At 47.4% G+C, this 16,130-nt stretch overlaps 2 protein-coding genes across 4 annotated transcripts in view; one reads left to right on the plus strand and one right to left on the minus strand.

Annotated features, from left to right (window-relative positions):
• Positions 1–3,327: 3,327 nt before the first annotated feature.
• Positions 3,328–9,639, minus strand: Jmjd4 (jumonji domain containing 4). 2 transcript variants are annotated; one of them, XM_076937694.1, is made up of 6 exons: positions 9,201–9,639; positions 8,877–9,042; positions 6,306–6,440; positions 5,887–6,118; positions 4,872–5,018; positions 3,328–4,688 (listed from the first exon to the last, which is right to left on the minus strand). In XM_076937694.1, exons 1-6 carry the CDS (start codon positions 9,463–9,465, stop codon positions 4,389–4,391), a joined length of 1,245 nt encoding a protein of 414 aa, XP_076793809.1. In that variant the 5' UTR covers positions 9,466–9,639; the 3' UTR covers positions 3,328–4,388. The 2 variants fall into 2 exon arrangements, with proteins under 2 accessions (XP_076793809.1, XP_034362239.1); XM_034506348.2 differs by having other exon boundaries at positions 5,887–6,154.
• Positions 9,640–9,649: 10 nt separating this feature from the next.
• The window catches only part of Snap47 (synaptosome associated protein 47), a 43,592-nt gene continuing 37,111 nt past the window's right edge, over positions 9,650–16,130 (plus strand). Inside the window, exon 1 of one of the 2 annotated variants that reach the window (XM_034506350.2) lies at positions 9,650–9,794. The gene's annotated coding sequence lies outside the window, so the exon portion shown is untranslated. The remainder of the gene's footprint in view (positions 9,795–16,130) is intronic. The other variant, XM_034506351.2, reaches the window with a different exon arrangement.

Below are 16,130 nucleotides of genomic sequence, written 5' to 3' on the forward strand. Positions count from 1 at the left end.
GCCACCACTGGGGAATTTCCCACACAAGCACTTGCAGATGGTGCCCATGTGAAGAACGTTAGCTAGGTGGGACCTATGGGTGAGTCAGTCACCAGGTATGATTGGAATGCAGCTCCATACTCTTCCCCTTTGCAAAGCCTGTGTGCAGAGATGGCTTGCATAATTCCAGCCACATACTGGTCATTGTCTAAGCTTGCATGCTCCCGCTGACAAGACAGAACCTGGCTTCAAACAACACTGTGGATCTGAGAGAAGATGCCTCATTGCTCGACTGCCATGCCTTGTGAATTCCAGTATTGAGAAACAAGAAGTGAAAGCTTCCTAGCCTGTCTCCTCAGCAAGAGGAGACTCGCTGAGGCCCTTCTACGACAGGACTTTTTGCCTCTGTCCCATTCTTTCCTCCATTCCTCACATCCTGTGTGAATCTGCCAATTAGGTGGTTTCCCACAGGCAAGAAGCAGTTAGGTTTGTTTGCTTGTTTGTTCTTTGAGATCAGGTCTCCCTGCATAGTTCTGGCTGTCCTGTAACTCACTATATAGACCATTTCAATGAAATAAATAGGGTGGAGAAGCAATAGACACCCAACAATGACACTATTTGGGTGGTTTCAGTGCTCTGAGAATGTGGATAATTTTATATACATATATATATTATATGAAATTATTTATATTATATATGTTATATATATAATTTATATACGAAAAAAGGGGGCCTCAGATCTTTGATCAGGGAGTCCTGTCCTCATCTTTCCCAGTGGGAGGATGAGACACACATGTTTTTTTCATATATATAACCAAAGGGGACCTATGGGTGAGTCAGTCACTAGGTATGATTGGAATGCAGCTCCATATTCTTCCCCTTTGCAAAGCCTGTGTGCAGAGATGGCTTGCATAATTCCAGCCACATACTGGTCATTGTCTAAGCTTGCATGCTCCCGCTGACAAGACAGAACCTGGCTTCAAACAACACTGTGGATCTGAGAAAAAACAAATGTGTGTGTGTGTGTATATATATATATATATATATATATATATATATATATATATAAATTACACACACATTTATATATATATATATATATATATATATATATATATATATATATATATATATATATATACACACACACATGACAGGTGTTTTTTGGGATTTCCCTGGCTGGACTGGAACTATTTTAAGCTGATTGTTACAAAGATGCTAAAACCATGTAACTTTCATGAAAATAAATGCATACCTTTTTTCTTGATAGGCTTTACAGATTTTAGGGTTGCTCTGGTATTCTGTGCCCTCCCATGTGCTGGGATTACAGGTGTGTGTGCACAGGTTATTGATTTTTTTTAAAAAAAGATTTATGTATATGAGTACACTGTAGCTGTCTTCAGAGACACTAGAAGAGGGCATTGGATTCCATTCCGGATGGTTTTGAGCCACCATGTGGTTGCTGGGAATTGAACTCAGGACCGCTGGAAAAGTAGTCAGTGCTCTTAACTGCTGAGCCATCTCTCCAGCCCAGGTCATTGATCTTTTATAAGCCAGCTCTTGGGTTCATTGCTATTTTCTATTCTTCTATTTCAAAGATTTGTGCTATTTCCATTTTACTATGTAGGTTCTATTTCTTGTGTTACTGATCCAAGACGCTTGTTCTTTCTGAAGTCCTGCCAGCTTATCATTTTCCCTCTAGTTAAGGTTTTAGCTGTCTTACAGATAGTTTGCATATTGTCTCTTCATTTTCAGTAATCTAAGGTGTATTTTTTAAATGTTGCTCTTGATTTTTTATTTTACCCTCACATAATCTTTATCTATACTTGAGTAATCCAGCTATTTGTTGTTTCATCGCAGGCATATTTCATTAGCCAGGCATAGTGGCATGTGTGTCTCATCCTCCCACTGGGAAAGATGAGGACAGGACTCCCTGATCAAAGATCTGAGGCCCCCCCCCCGTGGGCCCAGATCAGGATGCTTTCCTTTTGTTAATGCTTTATACATGTTGGGATAACTAGGTGGAGTATACTTAACTGTTAATCCAAGTCCTCTTTTAAAAGATGGTGCCTCTTTTCAACAGCAGTGTCACAATGGGAACACATGTCAGTGAACTAAGACTGTGCCCATGGCAGCTGGGGCAACAAAATAAGGAGAGGATGTAAGATCTCCCAAAATACCATCTTGGGCTACAAGAACCAGCACCTGGACAGGGCAGAAATCCTTACACAAGTTTCAAACCGTGGCAGAGTTTGGGCAGTCTATGATGTACTCAAGCAGCAGGAAGGGGCTCCTCCACTTTGACATGAATTCTAGGGTTCAAACCTGGCAATAGATTTGCACAGCAAGTAAGTACCTTTACCTGCTGAGCCATTTATCATGCCCCTGCCCCCGGCTTGTTAATCTAACTTGGGAGTCTATTATCATTCTAATTATGATGGTCATGGGAATAGTTAATATCTATCACACATGGCCTAGGATGTTAACTTTTCTTAATTCTGCCAGTCTAGATAGAATAAGGGAGGTAAATTGAGCTGCTGGACCTCTTGAGTGAAATTTAAGTGTCTCCACGTAGGAAAGGAATCAGGGCCCCAGATACTATACCCCTGGCCAGCTCAAAGGCAGAGCCTGGGCAAGCTTATTTACTTGGCCTTGTCTGAGGACTCCCTGAGACAATGCTGGCATAGTCTCTGAAATAGGAGGTGTGCCATTATTTAGCGGTCAAAGGGCTTGAAGGTATTAGTAAATAATTTTCTTTCCACTGATTCTACATCTAACACCAAGTGCCATCCTTCTGGCCAGTGATCTCCAGCAGTTCCCCAGGAGTCACAACCAAGAGGAAAGCTGCTCCTTGTGGCAGGCAGGGCAGAAAGATAGGTGTCCCTGCCCCTGCCCACATGCTTACACTTAGATAGTAGAGGACCTGCAGCTCACAGGGTGAATTAGCTACTCTGCAGCACGCCACCAGTTGTGCCTTGTAAAATGCAGCTCTCTAAGCCTCACATGGCACCTCTGAAAATGTTCCCAGGCCTTACCCAGAGGGGTTTCTTAGGGATGATAGGATGTGTCACTGGCTGGTCCTGTACAGGAATCCTACAAAGATTATGGCCAATTCTGCTTATAATTTCCTTCTCCCTATGAAGCCTCAGCTCAGCCCAAGAAGGCTGCAGGTTTAGGCAGTTTCTGTCTGCAAAGATGTCCACAAGTCCAGCACTATTTAGAGATGTGCCTCATCCCAGTGGTCTATGCTGGGGTCCAGAGTAAGCAGCTAGCTCTCACACAGGCTGCACACCTCTGCCCTCAGTCACAACCCCTATTTCTAGAAAGAGCACAGAGAACATGGTGGCATGCAGACACCAGAAGTATCATGTAGATTCATGCAGGCCATGAAGCAATGGTTTGTCTCCATCTTAGACTCAGAGAACATGCATGGGCAGTGAGCAGAGCCAACAGAGGAGGCACTGACCTATCCAGGTCAGCCTGAGACTGAGTGTATCTGTCCCCTCTACAGGGTTCCCTATATTTCTGCAGATGAGCTAGCATAGGAGGCCAGGCCTTAAAGGACTGGTGTGTGGAAGAATGATGCTCCCTAGAATGAGGCTTCCTAGGAGCCTCTTCTCAGCAATGACCTTGAGGAAATGGTAAAATTCTTCAAAATTGATCCCCATACAGGACTTCATGATGACCTGGGCCAATAGGAAAGGGAAAGTAAGCCCCTGGGGTCACATCCAGATTCAGACTGCTCTGGTGTGCAAAGACCCCTCCCACACACCCAGGGGTCAGGAGGGGCTAAGATGGGATTCAGAGACAAAGGATCAGAGTCAGGATAGTACCATCATCTCCATTCTGAGGGTTCAGATGTGCCAGTACCTGGGTTTTTCAGCCACTAAGCCACTGGCAAACAACACCCAGCTTAAGAACTCCCGCTATAGCTTATCATACCTTGGTTAGTTCCTCCTAGTTCAGTTGGAGCCTGGAGCTCCTAGGACAGAACTAGAGGATAAAGAGGTTTGGAGGGCAACTACATGCATGCATGCATATCTATGTCTATGTCCCAGGTTACATAGGGACACCTCCAAGGTAGGCAGATTGGATGTCCATCACCCAGGAATCCTAGGGTAACTAGAAGAGGCTGGGGGGCTCCAAGGAAACCTGATTTCATGATCACTACTCAAGTCACATTCTTGTCAGGCTTGTTAGAGGCCAGAGAGGTGAACATATCTCTAGCCTCCAGGAGTTAAATTCCCATTTTGGCTGGACTTTCCTCAAGGCCCACCCTGCAAGAACTGCACTGGCACAGGCTTGGGGCACATCCTAGGCCTCAAGGAAAAGTAGCCTGCATTTCCAGAAGGGCCCTGAGGCAAGTGGCTGCTCTGCAGAATTCTCCCTGCATAGTGATCTGCAGCATGCTAAAGGGACTTGGTGGCAGCCATGGTGTCCTCCAGCTGCTGAAGCAGCTCCTCTGGCTGTGGTGAGAATGCGCTGGTGTCCACTCTCTGAAAGTCAGGATTCGCGACCACAGAGGCCAGCACGTCTGCCAGGCGGCCAATATCAAATGCAGCCTGCTGTAGGCCCAGCCCTAGGCTCTGGCTGTCCCCTGAATCCCCCTTCAGTCCTTGCCTCAGGACAAGGAGCCTCTTCTCAGCGATGACCTTGAGGAAATGGTAAAATTCTTCAAAATTGATCCCTGTGCAGGACTTCATGATGACCTGGGCCAATAGGAAAGGGAAAATAAGCCCCTGGGGTCACATCCAGATTCAGACTGCTCTGGTGTGCAAAGACCCCTCCCACACACCCAGGGGTCAGGGGCTAAGATGGGACCAGAGACAAAGGTTCAGAGCCAGGATGGTCGCCAGCAGGATCTGACTCAACATGAGCCGGTTGCTTCCCACCTGGCAGTGGTGGTGCCAGTCAGGCATGGAGTCCTTCCATTCTCCAATCTCATGCTGCACGGCCTGGAGCTCTTGCTGCAGGAAGTGCCACATGTTTGCCAGGTTGCAGCCATTGATCCAGTTGTGATTGATAGAGATGGTATCGTCCTGGAGGGCAGAAGACAAACTGATCCATGAGGCATCAGTAGGCCTCACCTTGGGTGAGCAAATCAAGTCCCATCCCACACCCACCAGGCTTAGTGCTTTGGGTGGGTGTAATAGTTTCAGCTGTCAACTTGGCACAATCTAGAATCACCTGAGAAGATAATCTCAATGAGCAACTGTTTACATTGGATTGGCCCGTGGGCATGTCTGTGGGGAGACTGTCTTAACTGATGTGGGAAGACCCACCTCATTGTGTGTAGCACCATTCCCTAGGCAGAGGGTCCTAAACTGGGTTAGAGCAGAGGACCTGAGCGGAGCAGTAAGAAAGTAAATCTTTAGCCAGGGCTACACAGAGAAACCCTGTCTCGAAAAACCAAAAAAAAAAAAAAAAAAAAAAAAGTAAATCTTTATGCATTTATTCCTCTAATCTTGACTGGGGATATGATATGACTAGTCATTTGAAGTTCCTGCCTTGACTTCCTCACAATGATAAACTGTAACCTGGAATAAACCCTTTTCTCCCATAAGCTGCTTTTCATTAGAGTATTTTATCACAGCAATGAAACAAGAATAGTGGGCAAAGGTAGAAAGCAGACTCTACGCTACTGTAGCCAGGAAATGTGGATCCCATCTTATGATGGGCTAACACATTGGGATGAAGGCTAGAACTTCATAGGCCATGGCAGGAACCACGTTAACGTAGGGCAAGGGGATAAGTTCTCAGTAGTCTCATTTGTAACTTCCCTGCCCTATATCCAGCCTTCACAGAGGAATAATACTGCCCTCTTTCTACAGGGGCAGCTGGAGTGGGAAGGGAGAGGATGGAGAGGTAGGGAGCCTGGCAGAAGCACGGTCATGTGCACAGTCTTACCAGGTTGTACACTTGATGATGCCACCCGCTGGGCACAAACACCATCTCACCAGGCTCCTGTATGACTTCAATGGGAAGGCTGTTGTGCTGGATCCTGGGATACAGGTGGGTGTCCAGGAGCTCCGTGGAAGTCACATCATAGGGCAGGCTACCATGGCAGTCCCGAAGGGCTTCCTCCTGCCCTGGCGGGAAGAACAACCATTTCTTCTTCCCACAGATATTGACTGACCAGCTGAAGGAGCGGAAGATGTCTGCATGGAAGGGAGACCTACAGCAAGGGCTTTGGTTTGAGTCTTGTGGCGTCCTGCAGGGAGCCTGTTTACTTATTTATTTTTTTGATAGGCCTCTAGGCAGATACCCCAGATAGTCACACCTCCCATCTCATCTTCACCAGCTACCCACATCCCTTCTGTCATTACCAGGTGCCCCTGGGGCCTGCATAGACAAAACGGTAGTCATCCACGTTGAGGACGTCCCAGAACTCATTCAGCCAGTCTGACGAGAAGTACACAGGCAGCGTGAATACACCTTCCAAGTCACCCACCAAGGAGTCTCTGAGGAAAGCACAGGAGCTATAGCAGTGATCCACTCTGTGCCAGACCCGAGTAGGGCCACCCCCATCAAACAGGGCCACCTAAGATCACGCAGTCCTAGTGGGCTTCTTGATAGCTACAGATCCTGAGGACCTGAGCTGAACCTCAAATTGCTCAGTTCAGAATGCTGAAGATGACTCTGGGGGCACCCCAGCTTAACCACCCCACTTAGGCAGTGGTCACTGTGCCTCTGAACACATGGGTGAGCATCGTCTCAGGTCATGAGCTACAGGCCTCCTCCTTTTCTTCACCAACACTATGGAAACTATTGGTACCTGGCAACTCCAGGCTGCAGCCACAGGTGTGAGAGCCTCAAAACCCATCAATGGGTCCCCAAACACTGGATCATATTAACACCATCCTTAAAGGAGATACTGGAAAAAACTTCCAGATTCATGTGCCTATAACTCCCAACAAGAGACAGAGATGGCCAGAGCCTAGTAGTAACAAATTATCTGTAGGTCCCCAAACATCAGGATCCCCCTGCCTCTGCGCATGTAGCAACTTGTTCATCTATTAAATTCTCAGGTATGGCTTCCCCTGTGGCCTCCAGATTGTGCAACGCCACACCTTCTGCCCTAAAGTACAGTCAAACACTGTATTTCAAATGAACAAATTTCTAGCATAAATATGCAGTGTAATATTTGGAAAATACTTATACCAAAGTAACAGCAAGGCACACAAACAAAAAAGACCAAAAAAAAAAAAAAAAATTTACCCAAAATTCCAAACTACTACACACAACAGTGTTAGGGCCTGTGTTGAGGTGTGGTCTGTTACTATGTATTGTAATGCTAAATTCTGTACCCTAAGGTCTAGACCTATGAGGGTTGGGGGTGTTGAGGGGTGGTGGTGGAGTTGAATTACCTGGTTGAGCATGAGAGAAAAGGAAAGAACGGGGAGGTGAGGAGAAGGTGCCACGAGAGGTAGACCATAAGCACATGGCCAGGAAAAACAGCAAGTATCTGGGGAACATCACTAGGGAGGTAGCCGGGGCAGCAGTTAGAAAAGTAGAACAGGGGTTACCCCCAGTAATTGTCAAAGCTAAATTTAAAAAAATAGTCTGAGTGTCATTTATTTGTAAACTAGTCAGGGCTAAGCTTAAAGTGGTTGTACTACAGGCCTGTGAGGCTGTTTCTGTCATGTCCAGATCCAGGGACCATGTCTGGTCACACTTTACCCAGCTCCTGCTCTAGGTCCAAAGAAGTAGCATGGCAGGGTAGCTGGAGGCTGGTGTTTCTCTTGCATCTGGTCAGTTGTGGGAACTGCAGGGGTCTGAATTCCATCCCACTCTACAGTTCCGAGCCTTACTTCACACTCAAATGATTCAGGAATTCAACTGGTCATTGGCTCCCTCAATATTACACTGTGCTTTTTGCTGGGGGTGGGGTGGGGTCTGAGTACAATGGTCTGTGCTCGTGAAAGGCACATCAGGTAAAGGAAAACACACAGTCCTAGGGCCACTATGGAAAAGGGTAATATCCTTTCCAAAGTAAACATCATATGAGCCAGATCTTCGATGCAGCCAAAACTCCTGAGATCTAGGAAGCTCCTCAGTTTATGATGGGCTTATGAACTAACATGTCCAAATTGAAAATACCATAAATTTCAAAACATACTACTAGCATGTGTTTAGATGCTCAAGACCTTAGCATTCCCAGTTCCAAAAAGAAAAAGCAGCAGTGTGCCTAAGTGCAACAGAGCACACTGTAGAGGTGTGATCATTTCTGTAGATCCAGGGGTTTGGATGGGGGTTATGGCTTCTTGACACTGTCCATCATTGAGAGAGAAGGATGGGAGAAGAACAGACCACATATGGCTAGCCTGGGAAAACACCAAAATTCAAATTTTGAAGTAGTTTCCACTGAATGCAGTGCAGTCTTGCCCCAGCACGAAGTCAAAATCTCCTAAGTAAAGCTGTCACAAGTTTCTGTGTGAGAAAAGTGGAAGCTGATCAGGGAGGGTACTGTGTATCTCTTTAAAGAGGAAGGGATTTCCAAAGTGGGACAAGAGTGGTTGTGGAAAGGTCATTTGTCCCTTTAGAGAGCTTAGAATGGGTCAGGGGATGGCAAGAACCCCCAGAACAATCGTAGAAGGAACAAGCCTGTTCTCAGTGGGGTCACAAAGAGGACAGCCCCAGAGGATCTGAGCGGTACCTGCTCAAACATTATACAGAAGAGGAAGGAGACAACAGGCTGCCTGTACTAATACAAATCCAGGAAAGACCTACTTTATAGTCCACCTGGTCCACTATGTTGATCTCCCCACGGAACCATCCTCCCACCAGCTCTGAGATACAGATTAGAACTCTGCTGTAGAGTTAGCCCCCCTGAGTGCAGTAGGTGTGTTCTACCTGCACTAGCTGCCCAAGGGCCATCTGCCGGCCTGTCTTATTACCTGCACAGATGCCAGTCTTTGAGGTAGAGGCAGCCCCGCGGAGAGGAGTAGTCTCCTTGGATGTACTCCTTCCAGTAACTGATATAGTCACGGAGGGGCATGTGCTCCTTAGGGTTTGAATTGTATTCCTGCACTCCACAGTTAGCAACCGGTACAACCGCGTCTCCTGCAGCGAGAGAATCAGCACAGAAATGGCACAGTCATACGCGTAGTCACCCTCTTGGGCTCCGGCTACCCTCTGGGTGAATTATACAGATTCCACCTGTCTGTGCAGCCCTGGCCGCCCTCCCATCCCAGGATCTACGCCTCCCGTTTGAGCCCTACCATATTTCTGCAGCAGGTACTCGAAGTCAGGCTTTCCCTCCGAAGTCACCCAGCGCCGCCTGCTGCCCCAGCCCTCGGTGAAGGCGCTGGAAAACACGCAGGGCAGGTTAGGCAGCAGGAAGCCCTTCACGAAGTCAGCATAGGAGAAGGCGTCCGGCGTCTGAATGAAGGTCACGCTGCTGGGTGTGGGACCGCCGCCGCTAGGGACTCGGTCCCAGAGCCCCCGGTAGTACCGCTCGGCAAAGATGCGCGTCTCCCGATCCATCCACTGGGGAACCTGACCCCGGAGGCCCAGTCTCGCTTTTCACTACACTCCAAATGGGGACTGGAAGCTGAAAAACCCCTAAAACCAGTTAGGAGCAGAAACCACCGAGAAGGAGCCCGGAACAAAAAACCAGAGGTGAGACATTCCAACAGGAACTCCAGCCTTGGAGCGCCCACTGTGTGCGCGTGCGCACCTACGCGGTCCCGCCCTCCCGCGCAGGCGCACAAGCGCTCGCCGAGTGTCTGACCCGCTCTCCAGCTGCTGGCGTCTCTGTTTGGTGGTCCAGTGGAGCGTGCCAGTGCGTCTTCTGCGCGTTCCTCTTGCTTCAGGTGAGCTGCTAACGCGCAGCTAGTCAGTACCCGAGCCCGCCACCGAGACAGGAGATGAACATAAGTCGCAAACCTCAAAGGATGACTGGGTCCTGAGAGGATGGTGGGGCGCGGAGCCGGCCGTCAGAATCCGCGGGGGCGGGGTGTGGGTCCCGAGTGTCCTGGATAGGTTGTGGAGGAACCTTTCCAAGGATTGTGGTGTTGACTTAGAAATAGAACGGGGAAAAATTAAAAAGGATAAAAATGACTTTGGAAGATGCTGAGGTTCAGGTAGAGAGGTATGCATTGGGAAGAGGGGAAGGATAGAAACAGGAGGAGGAGGATTGTTTGGTCTAACTCACCCATTGTGGACTTAACTGTGACTCTTGTGGTCAAAGTCTGGAACTCTGTTGCGGCTAGGTCATGGTAGAGATGACAGCTCATAGAGAAATTCAAGTGAAGAAAAACATTTACCCATGCCAGGACTCGTGGTGCACACCTATAATCCCAGTATTGGAGATTTTGAAACAGAAAGATCCGAGGTTCTAGGCCAATGTGAACCACAAAATCAAGATTTAGCTCCAAAGGGGGGCGGGGGGAGAGGCCAGATTTCAATAACAACAACAATAAAAGCCCAAAGCACCCAAAATTCCATTCACATGTAATCACTAAATCTGGTATTGAGCCAGTTTTTCCAGGTATACATGTGTTTATACATTTTATCCCTGTTATCTCCTCCCTCTCCCTGGGGCACTCATCCTTCTTTTTCTCCACTGGCAGCATGTTATATTTGTTATATTTGGAAACATTATTTTAGATTTTTAATCTACTTCTTGGCATACAATTCCTAAAATTCTTGGACAGTTTGAGTTGACAAATGCCATTTTACATAATAATGAGCACAACACCATCCAACAGCCCTCAGCAGGGAAGATTCCAGATGGAGCTGTTCACTGAAAGACCTGGGCAGGATCAGAAGGTGGGGACTCTGAGGCCAGCCCTGAGCTTCTAGGGCTAAAGGTTGAGTGGGTCATCAGTGGCCAGTGTTTAATCAGTCATGTCCACATAATGAAGTGTCCATAATACCCCTAGAAGACTCATTCAGAGGATCCTATGTGCTTAGGGAGAGTGAGGGCTGGGTCTTCTCAGACTTGGTCTCTCGCTTCTTTTTATACGATGTGTAATAGTTTAATAGTAAATATAAGTTGGTGATTTTCTGTGTAATATGAGCTTCTAGGGGAAATCTAATTCAAGAAGGACCTCTGGAACCATGATTTATAGAGTGGTGCTACAACTGGGCTTACATCTGCACTGATGTAGGGACATCTTGGGAGACAGAACCCCAACCTTGAGTCCTGATGTGATCTTAAGACAGACATTGTCAGAGCTGAACTGAACTAAGGACATTCTTCTTCTGGTGTCCACTGATGAGGACCCTTTTAGGGTTCCAGAATTCTCTACTGACCAGGACATGAGAGTATACAGATAAAGCATGTTTGTTTTTTCTGTGAAAGTATGAAACCCAAATAGGAATCACTTCTTTACTTGAATATCTGAGACCAGTGTCCCTGAGCAAGAGGTCAGGGCCAGCAGGTGTATATGCTCTCAAGATCTCTGGGGGAACCTAGCCCATAACACTGTAACTGGAACATGAACTCTTGTGCCCTGGGTAGTTAGTGCTTTAATCCTGGTCTTCACATGATGGCTGGCCTCTGGGTGTTAGTAACAGTGTCCATTATGTGAGTCCTGGCGAGAGGCCTGAAACAGGTGTGTACCCATGAAGTTGCCTCTCCTACCTCCAACTGGGATGTGCTGGTGATGCACATCCTCGGCCCACACAGACCTATGGAAACTGCACATCCTGGGCAGTGCCACCCAGAAGAAAACAGGAAAGGATTGGAGTTGGCACCCTGGAGGCGAGGTGGAAATACTGCACGGTCTCATTTCTCTGTCCGAATTTCTAGAGCATGCCCTGCAGCTAGGCTGTGGTGTTTGCTTGAAACATCCTCAGACAGCATGCCTGAGCCTCCCAGGGTGGGGATGGGAACATCTGAGGGAGTGGAAAGAGGGTCTGCCATAGAGCAGGAGGGCAGGTAATGGAAAAACCCAGTCTTGCCGCCCCCGCTCGGACACACTGCCCCACTGTTCTCCCGCTCAGCCTTGTAGTGGAAGGTGTGCAAAACGTTGCGTGTTCTGTTACTTTGGAAATTAACTAAAAATAGACTGTTTACTTGCTATTGAGTTTTACTCAAGGGCACATGTGTGATGGAAATGCTGAAAGAGACCCATTATGCCAATCCCAGTGTGTTAGGAGTCACAGTGACGTGGGCCTGTTCCCCAAGAACATCATTGATGTGAATTGACTTGACACCCAGGGGTTGCCTGCCATGACTTCCCACAGTAATTGTCTCTCTCACACAGGGTCCTCTCAGGGTTACTACTCTGTACCTATCCTGGTGGAGGCAAGTTACAACCTTACAAAGGCAGGTACCACACAAAGAATTCAGGAACAGAGCATCTCTGGAGGCCCATTCACTGCATGTACACTGGGCGCCCATGGAGTGTACACAAGACTCGGTTCTGGGAAGGTCACCCTTTGGTGCACATGTTGAGCTACGTTGGGAACGCTCTCTGAGGGATGGAGTGCTGTGGTTGGTAGTGGGCATTAGAAAGGGTAAAGGTGCTCTTCAAGAAGAAGCTTTAAGGTAGAAAAGCAATTCAGAGACAGGAGATGAGGAGCCTTGAGGTGGCCAGAAGAGAGGGACAGCACAGTGACGCTCAGAGCCCATTAGAGTGGGTGGAGTTGCACTTTACACTATGTTAGAAGGGTATGGGTTTTTTATATTTGTTTCACAGGGCTCTCCCCCATTCTCCCACAACTCAGGGCCTCCCATATGCCAAACAAGTGCCTTCCTCCCCAGCCCCCACCCGGGGTGCATACTCAGAAGAGTTTTGGCCAGAAGCATGACATTTTATAATTCTGTTTCCTGACTCATTGATGGTGAATAGACTAAAGGGGCAGGATGAAGTGAGAAGGTCCTGGAGGAGCTATGCCAAGAAAGGATGACCCTGTGCTAGAGAGTAGTGTCACTGTAGACAGCAGTCACTGTTGTCAAGTGGGAATCCTGACCTTTGCTTCAAGCCAGTTCTGAAAGAGCCATGCTAAAAGTGAAAAAAGAAGATTTATTCAGTGTGATCACATTGGGAGAGGGACAGAGAGCTAGAGAACCTGAGGTGAGATTAAATAGAAGCTGAGGATTTGCATGCCTCAGCAGTGCAGGTGTGGCCACACACCTCTAACCCATCCTAGTCTGGACTTGAGTCTCCTCCTGTAAGGTGCTCTAACAAATTGTTAAAATTATGTGACATCTCTTTCTGGGAGGCAGGCCCCCTTCTGGCTGGTGCCTCTTCCTTCTCTCAGGTTGAGATTCCTGGGGAGATACCCATTTCCCTGGGGTTCTTTGTTTTAATACTTCAAATACTTGAAATACTTTGTTTAATACTTATAAGGCACAGTTGTCTCTTTAAAATATTTTGCGTTCTATCAGGTCTGTTATACCAGGATTTACTATGGGTTTAAGAGGATGAGGAAGAGGGTTCCAGAAAGTCTTGGTTCCAACAGAATTTTTGTTTTAAAAAGAAAGTAAGGAAGAAAGGAAGGAAGAAAGAAAGACAAAGGAACATATAGCCAGGACCTAGAACAGTATGAGATACCTAACAGAAGACCAAACAAGGAGCTGGTTATGGGGCCGGGCTGGTTGGAGATGCCTGTAAGGTGTGTTGTAAAGATACACATCAGGCAACCAGAAGTCTCAGTTGATGCCTTGGGAGCTCATGGACTTGGCAGATATGATTGGGTGAAGTCAGCCTTGACTCTTAGACCTTTGGGTCTCACAGTGGAGGCAGCAACTGGAAGGGATGATGGTATCTGAGGGGGGTATGTATATGCTTTAACTTGAAGACTGTTGTTGTTGTTTGAGTCAGGGCTTCTCTGTGTAGTCCTGGCTGTCCTAGAACTCACTCTGTGGACCAAGCATCCTCTAACTCAGAGCTACCCCTGTCTCAACTTCCCAAGTGCTAGAATCAAAGGTGTTTGCTACTGTACCTGGCTTAACTAGGAGATTTATAATAGGCTTGTGAACTAATGAAGCTGTCAAGGGGAATTCCTGATAAGTAGTATCTTATTAAAACTGTAGTGACATGGAGAGGTTGGAAAACCTTTGGCATCGGTTCACCTAACAGACCACCAGATAGGGATGCCGTCAGGTAACATCTGAGGCTTAGAGAAAAGCTTTTTCATCTTGCTCTAGCCGCCTCTCTGATGAGTCCACTGACACATTTTTACATTTGCCTTGACTTACGGCTTCCTTTGTTCTATAAAACTTCATGAAACTGCTTCTACTTTGGAACATGGAATTTGAGGTAACCTAAATCTGTGTTGCTGGACCCTGTTCACTCAAAATGGCTCCAGAAGAAACGTCTGTTAATTCTGTTTAAGGTGATAGCTGTGCTTTCTGTGCTGATAGAGTAAATGGGATTGGCTACAACCCATAGCCCATGTCCAGTTTCCAGAATATTGTAGGTGAGGTTCGTTGGCACAGCCACACCCCTTGGTTATGTGTTACCTGTGGTTGTTAATGACAGTGACTAAGACTCATGGCGCCTAAGCCTAAAGCACTTACGCGGCCTCTGAGCCAGGTTCATAGGCCTGGTGTAGAGAAGAGTGGGTCAGTGATGCTGAGGAGGGGGGCTTGGGTGGAGAACCCTCAAAGGGTCTGGCTTCAAGGGGAGCAGGAGCCCCTTGAGGACGTGGTGGGGACTCTGTCAGTCTAGGCAATAGGAAGGTCATGGGGTCTAACCATGAGTGGGCAGCTTCTGCCACATGGGTGGGAGCAGCTTTCTCCTTTCTGCCCTTCCACTTAATATCTGTTTATTTTGGCTTTCTGGAAAAGACATCCTGGAAATCTGTGGTAGGAAAAACTGTGGCCACATGTTTCTCCTTTGAAGTTCTCAGTCCTGGGTACCACGCTCATACTCATTGTCATGTCATAATGACAAGTGCTTGTTGTTCTTCTCCTCTGCTTTTGGTTCTCTGTGAATCTTTGAATGAGTTTGAGGTCTTTTAGTTATTTTACCAGAGGGTAAACAGAGGTCCAGAAGGTGAGGTAACTTTTCCCAAGTCATAAAACTGTGGTGGAGCCAGAGGAGCCGCAGCTGGGACCACAGTGAGCTTCCACTGCGGCTGCGCGGCTAGGTGTGGGGATTTTCTGGGGAAAGTGTGGATAATTTCACTGCCCACTCATGGAGCACCTCCCAGTGCTCTGCTCATGAGCAGCCTTGTGGAGCAGGGGTGATTGCTGATACAAACTTTTTGTGGTGTCTAGCAATGAAGCAGTGTGTTGTCTTGTTTCCTGGAAAATGACTCCTAAAGTCTCCAGAAGGGAGGTGTCTTCTGTGGGCTAGCAGTCCCTAGGTACAGGGTAGATCTGGTCATTGAAAATGCAGGGCAGGCTCAGAGGATAGGGAGGTCAGTCTTATTCCCAGGCCTCAAAGAAGGAAGAGGGGCTGAAGGTTGACTGGATCACCCATGACTAGTTGAATCAGTCACACGCATGTAAATGAAGCCTCCATGGGTAGACTGCCACAGAGGTCGGCTTCGTAATAGCTAATGCTCAGAAGTTCCAGGGAGGCCAAGGAAGCCTTGCCCTTCATTATACCTGGCCCTGTACATTTTTTCATTGGCATCCATTTTAACAACTTATAATCAACTAGTAAACGTAAGTGTTTCTGAGTTGTATAAGCTGTTTGGGAAACTGAATCCAATCTGAGAAGATGGTAGACCCTGACTTACCGGCAGTGGGTCACATGTAGCCTGGGTTTGATGTTGGCATTTAAGTGAAGGCTGGCTTAGGAACAGACTATCTTCAAGTAGATAAGGTTGCAGTGGAAGTAGGCTGGACACATCTACCTGGTGTCCACTTTAGAAACAGTTACTAGGTGGTGTGTAAGAAGACCCCCACCCCAACACACACACACACACACACACACACACACACACACACACACACACACACACGTTTGCAGAACTGAGAGTAATGTAGGAGAATTCCTTACCTGGACCCAGACATTGAACAAGGCACTGTCTCTTGGACATGTTAGCTTACAGCTGATTGATGGGAAGCCCCTTCCAGCTGGGAGAATGAGCTAAGGCTGTCTTCAGAAGCTGAGTAGTGCTCTGTGTGGCTCCCTGCCTTTAATAATTACCATAGCCCTGGAAACTGTGGCTAGGCTAAAGTGGCTCCCCTAATTCTGAGAGGTGCATGCCTGTACTTGTTAAAGCTATTATTTTGTGTATGG

The sequence above is a fragment of the Arvicanthis niloticus genome, chromosome 6 (genome assembly GCF_011762505.2).
Source record: "Arvicanthis niloticus isolate mArvNil1 chromosome 6, mArvNil1.pat.X, whole genome shotgun sequence".
Lineage (NCBI taxonomy): Eukaryota > Metazoa > Chordata > Mammalia > Rodentia > Muridae > Arvicanthis > Arvicanthis niloticus.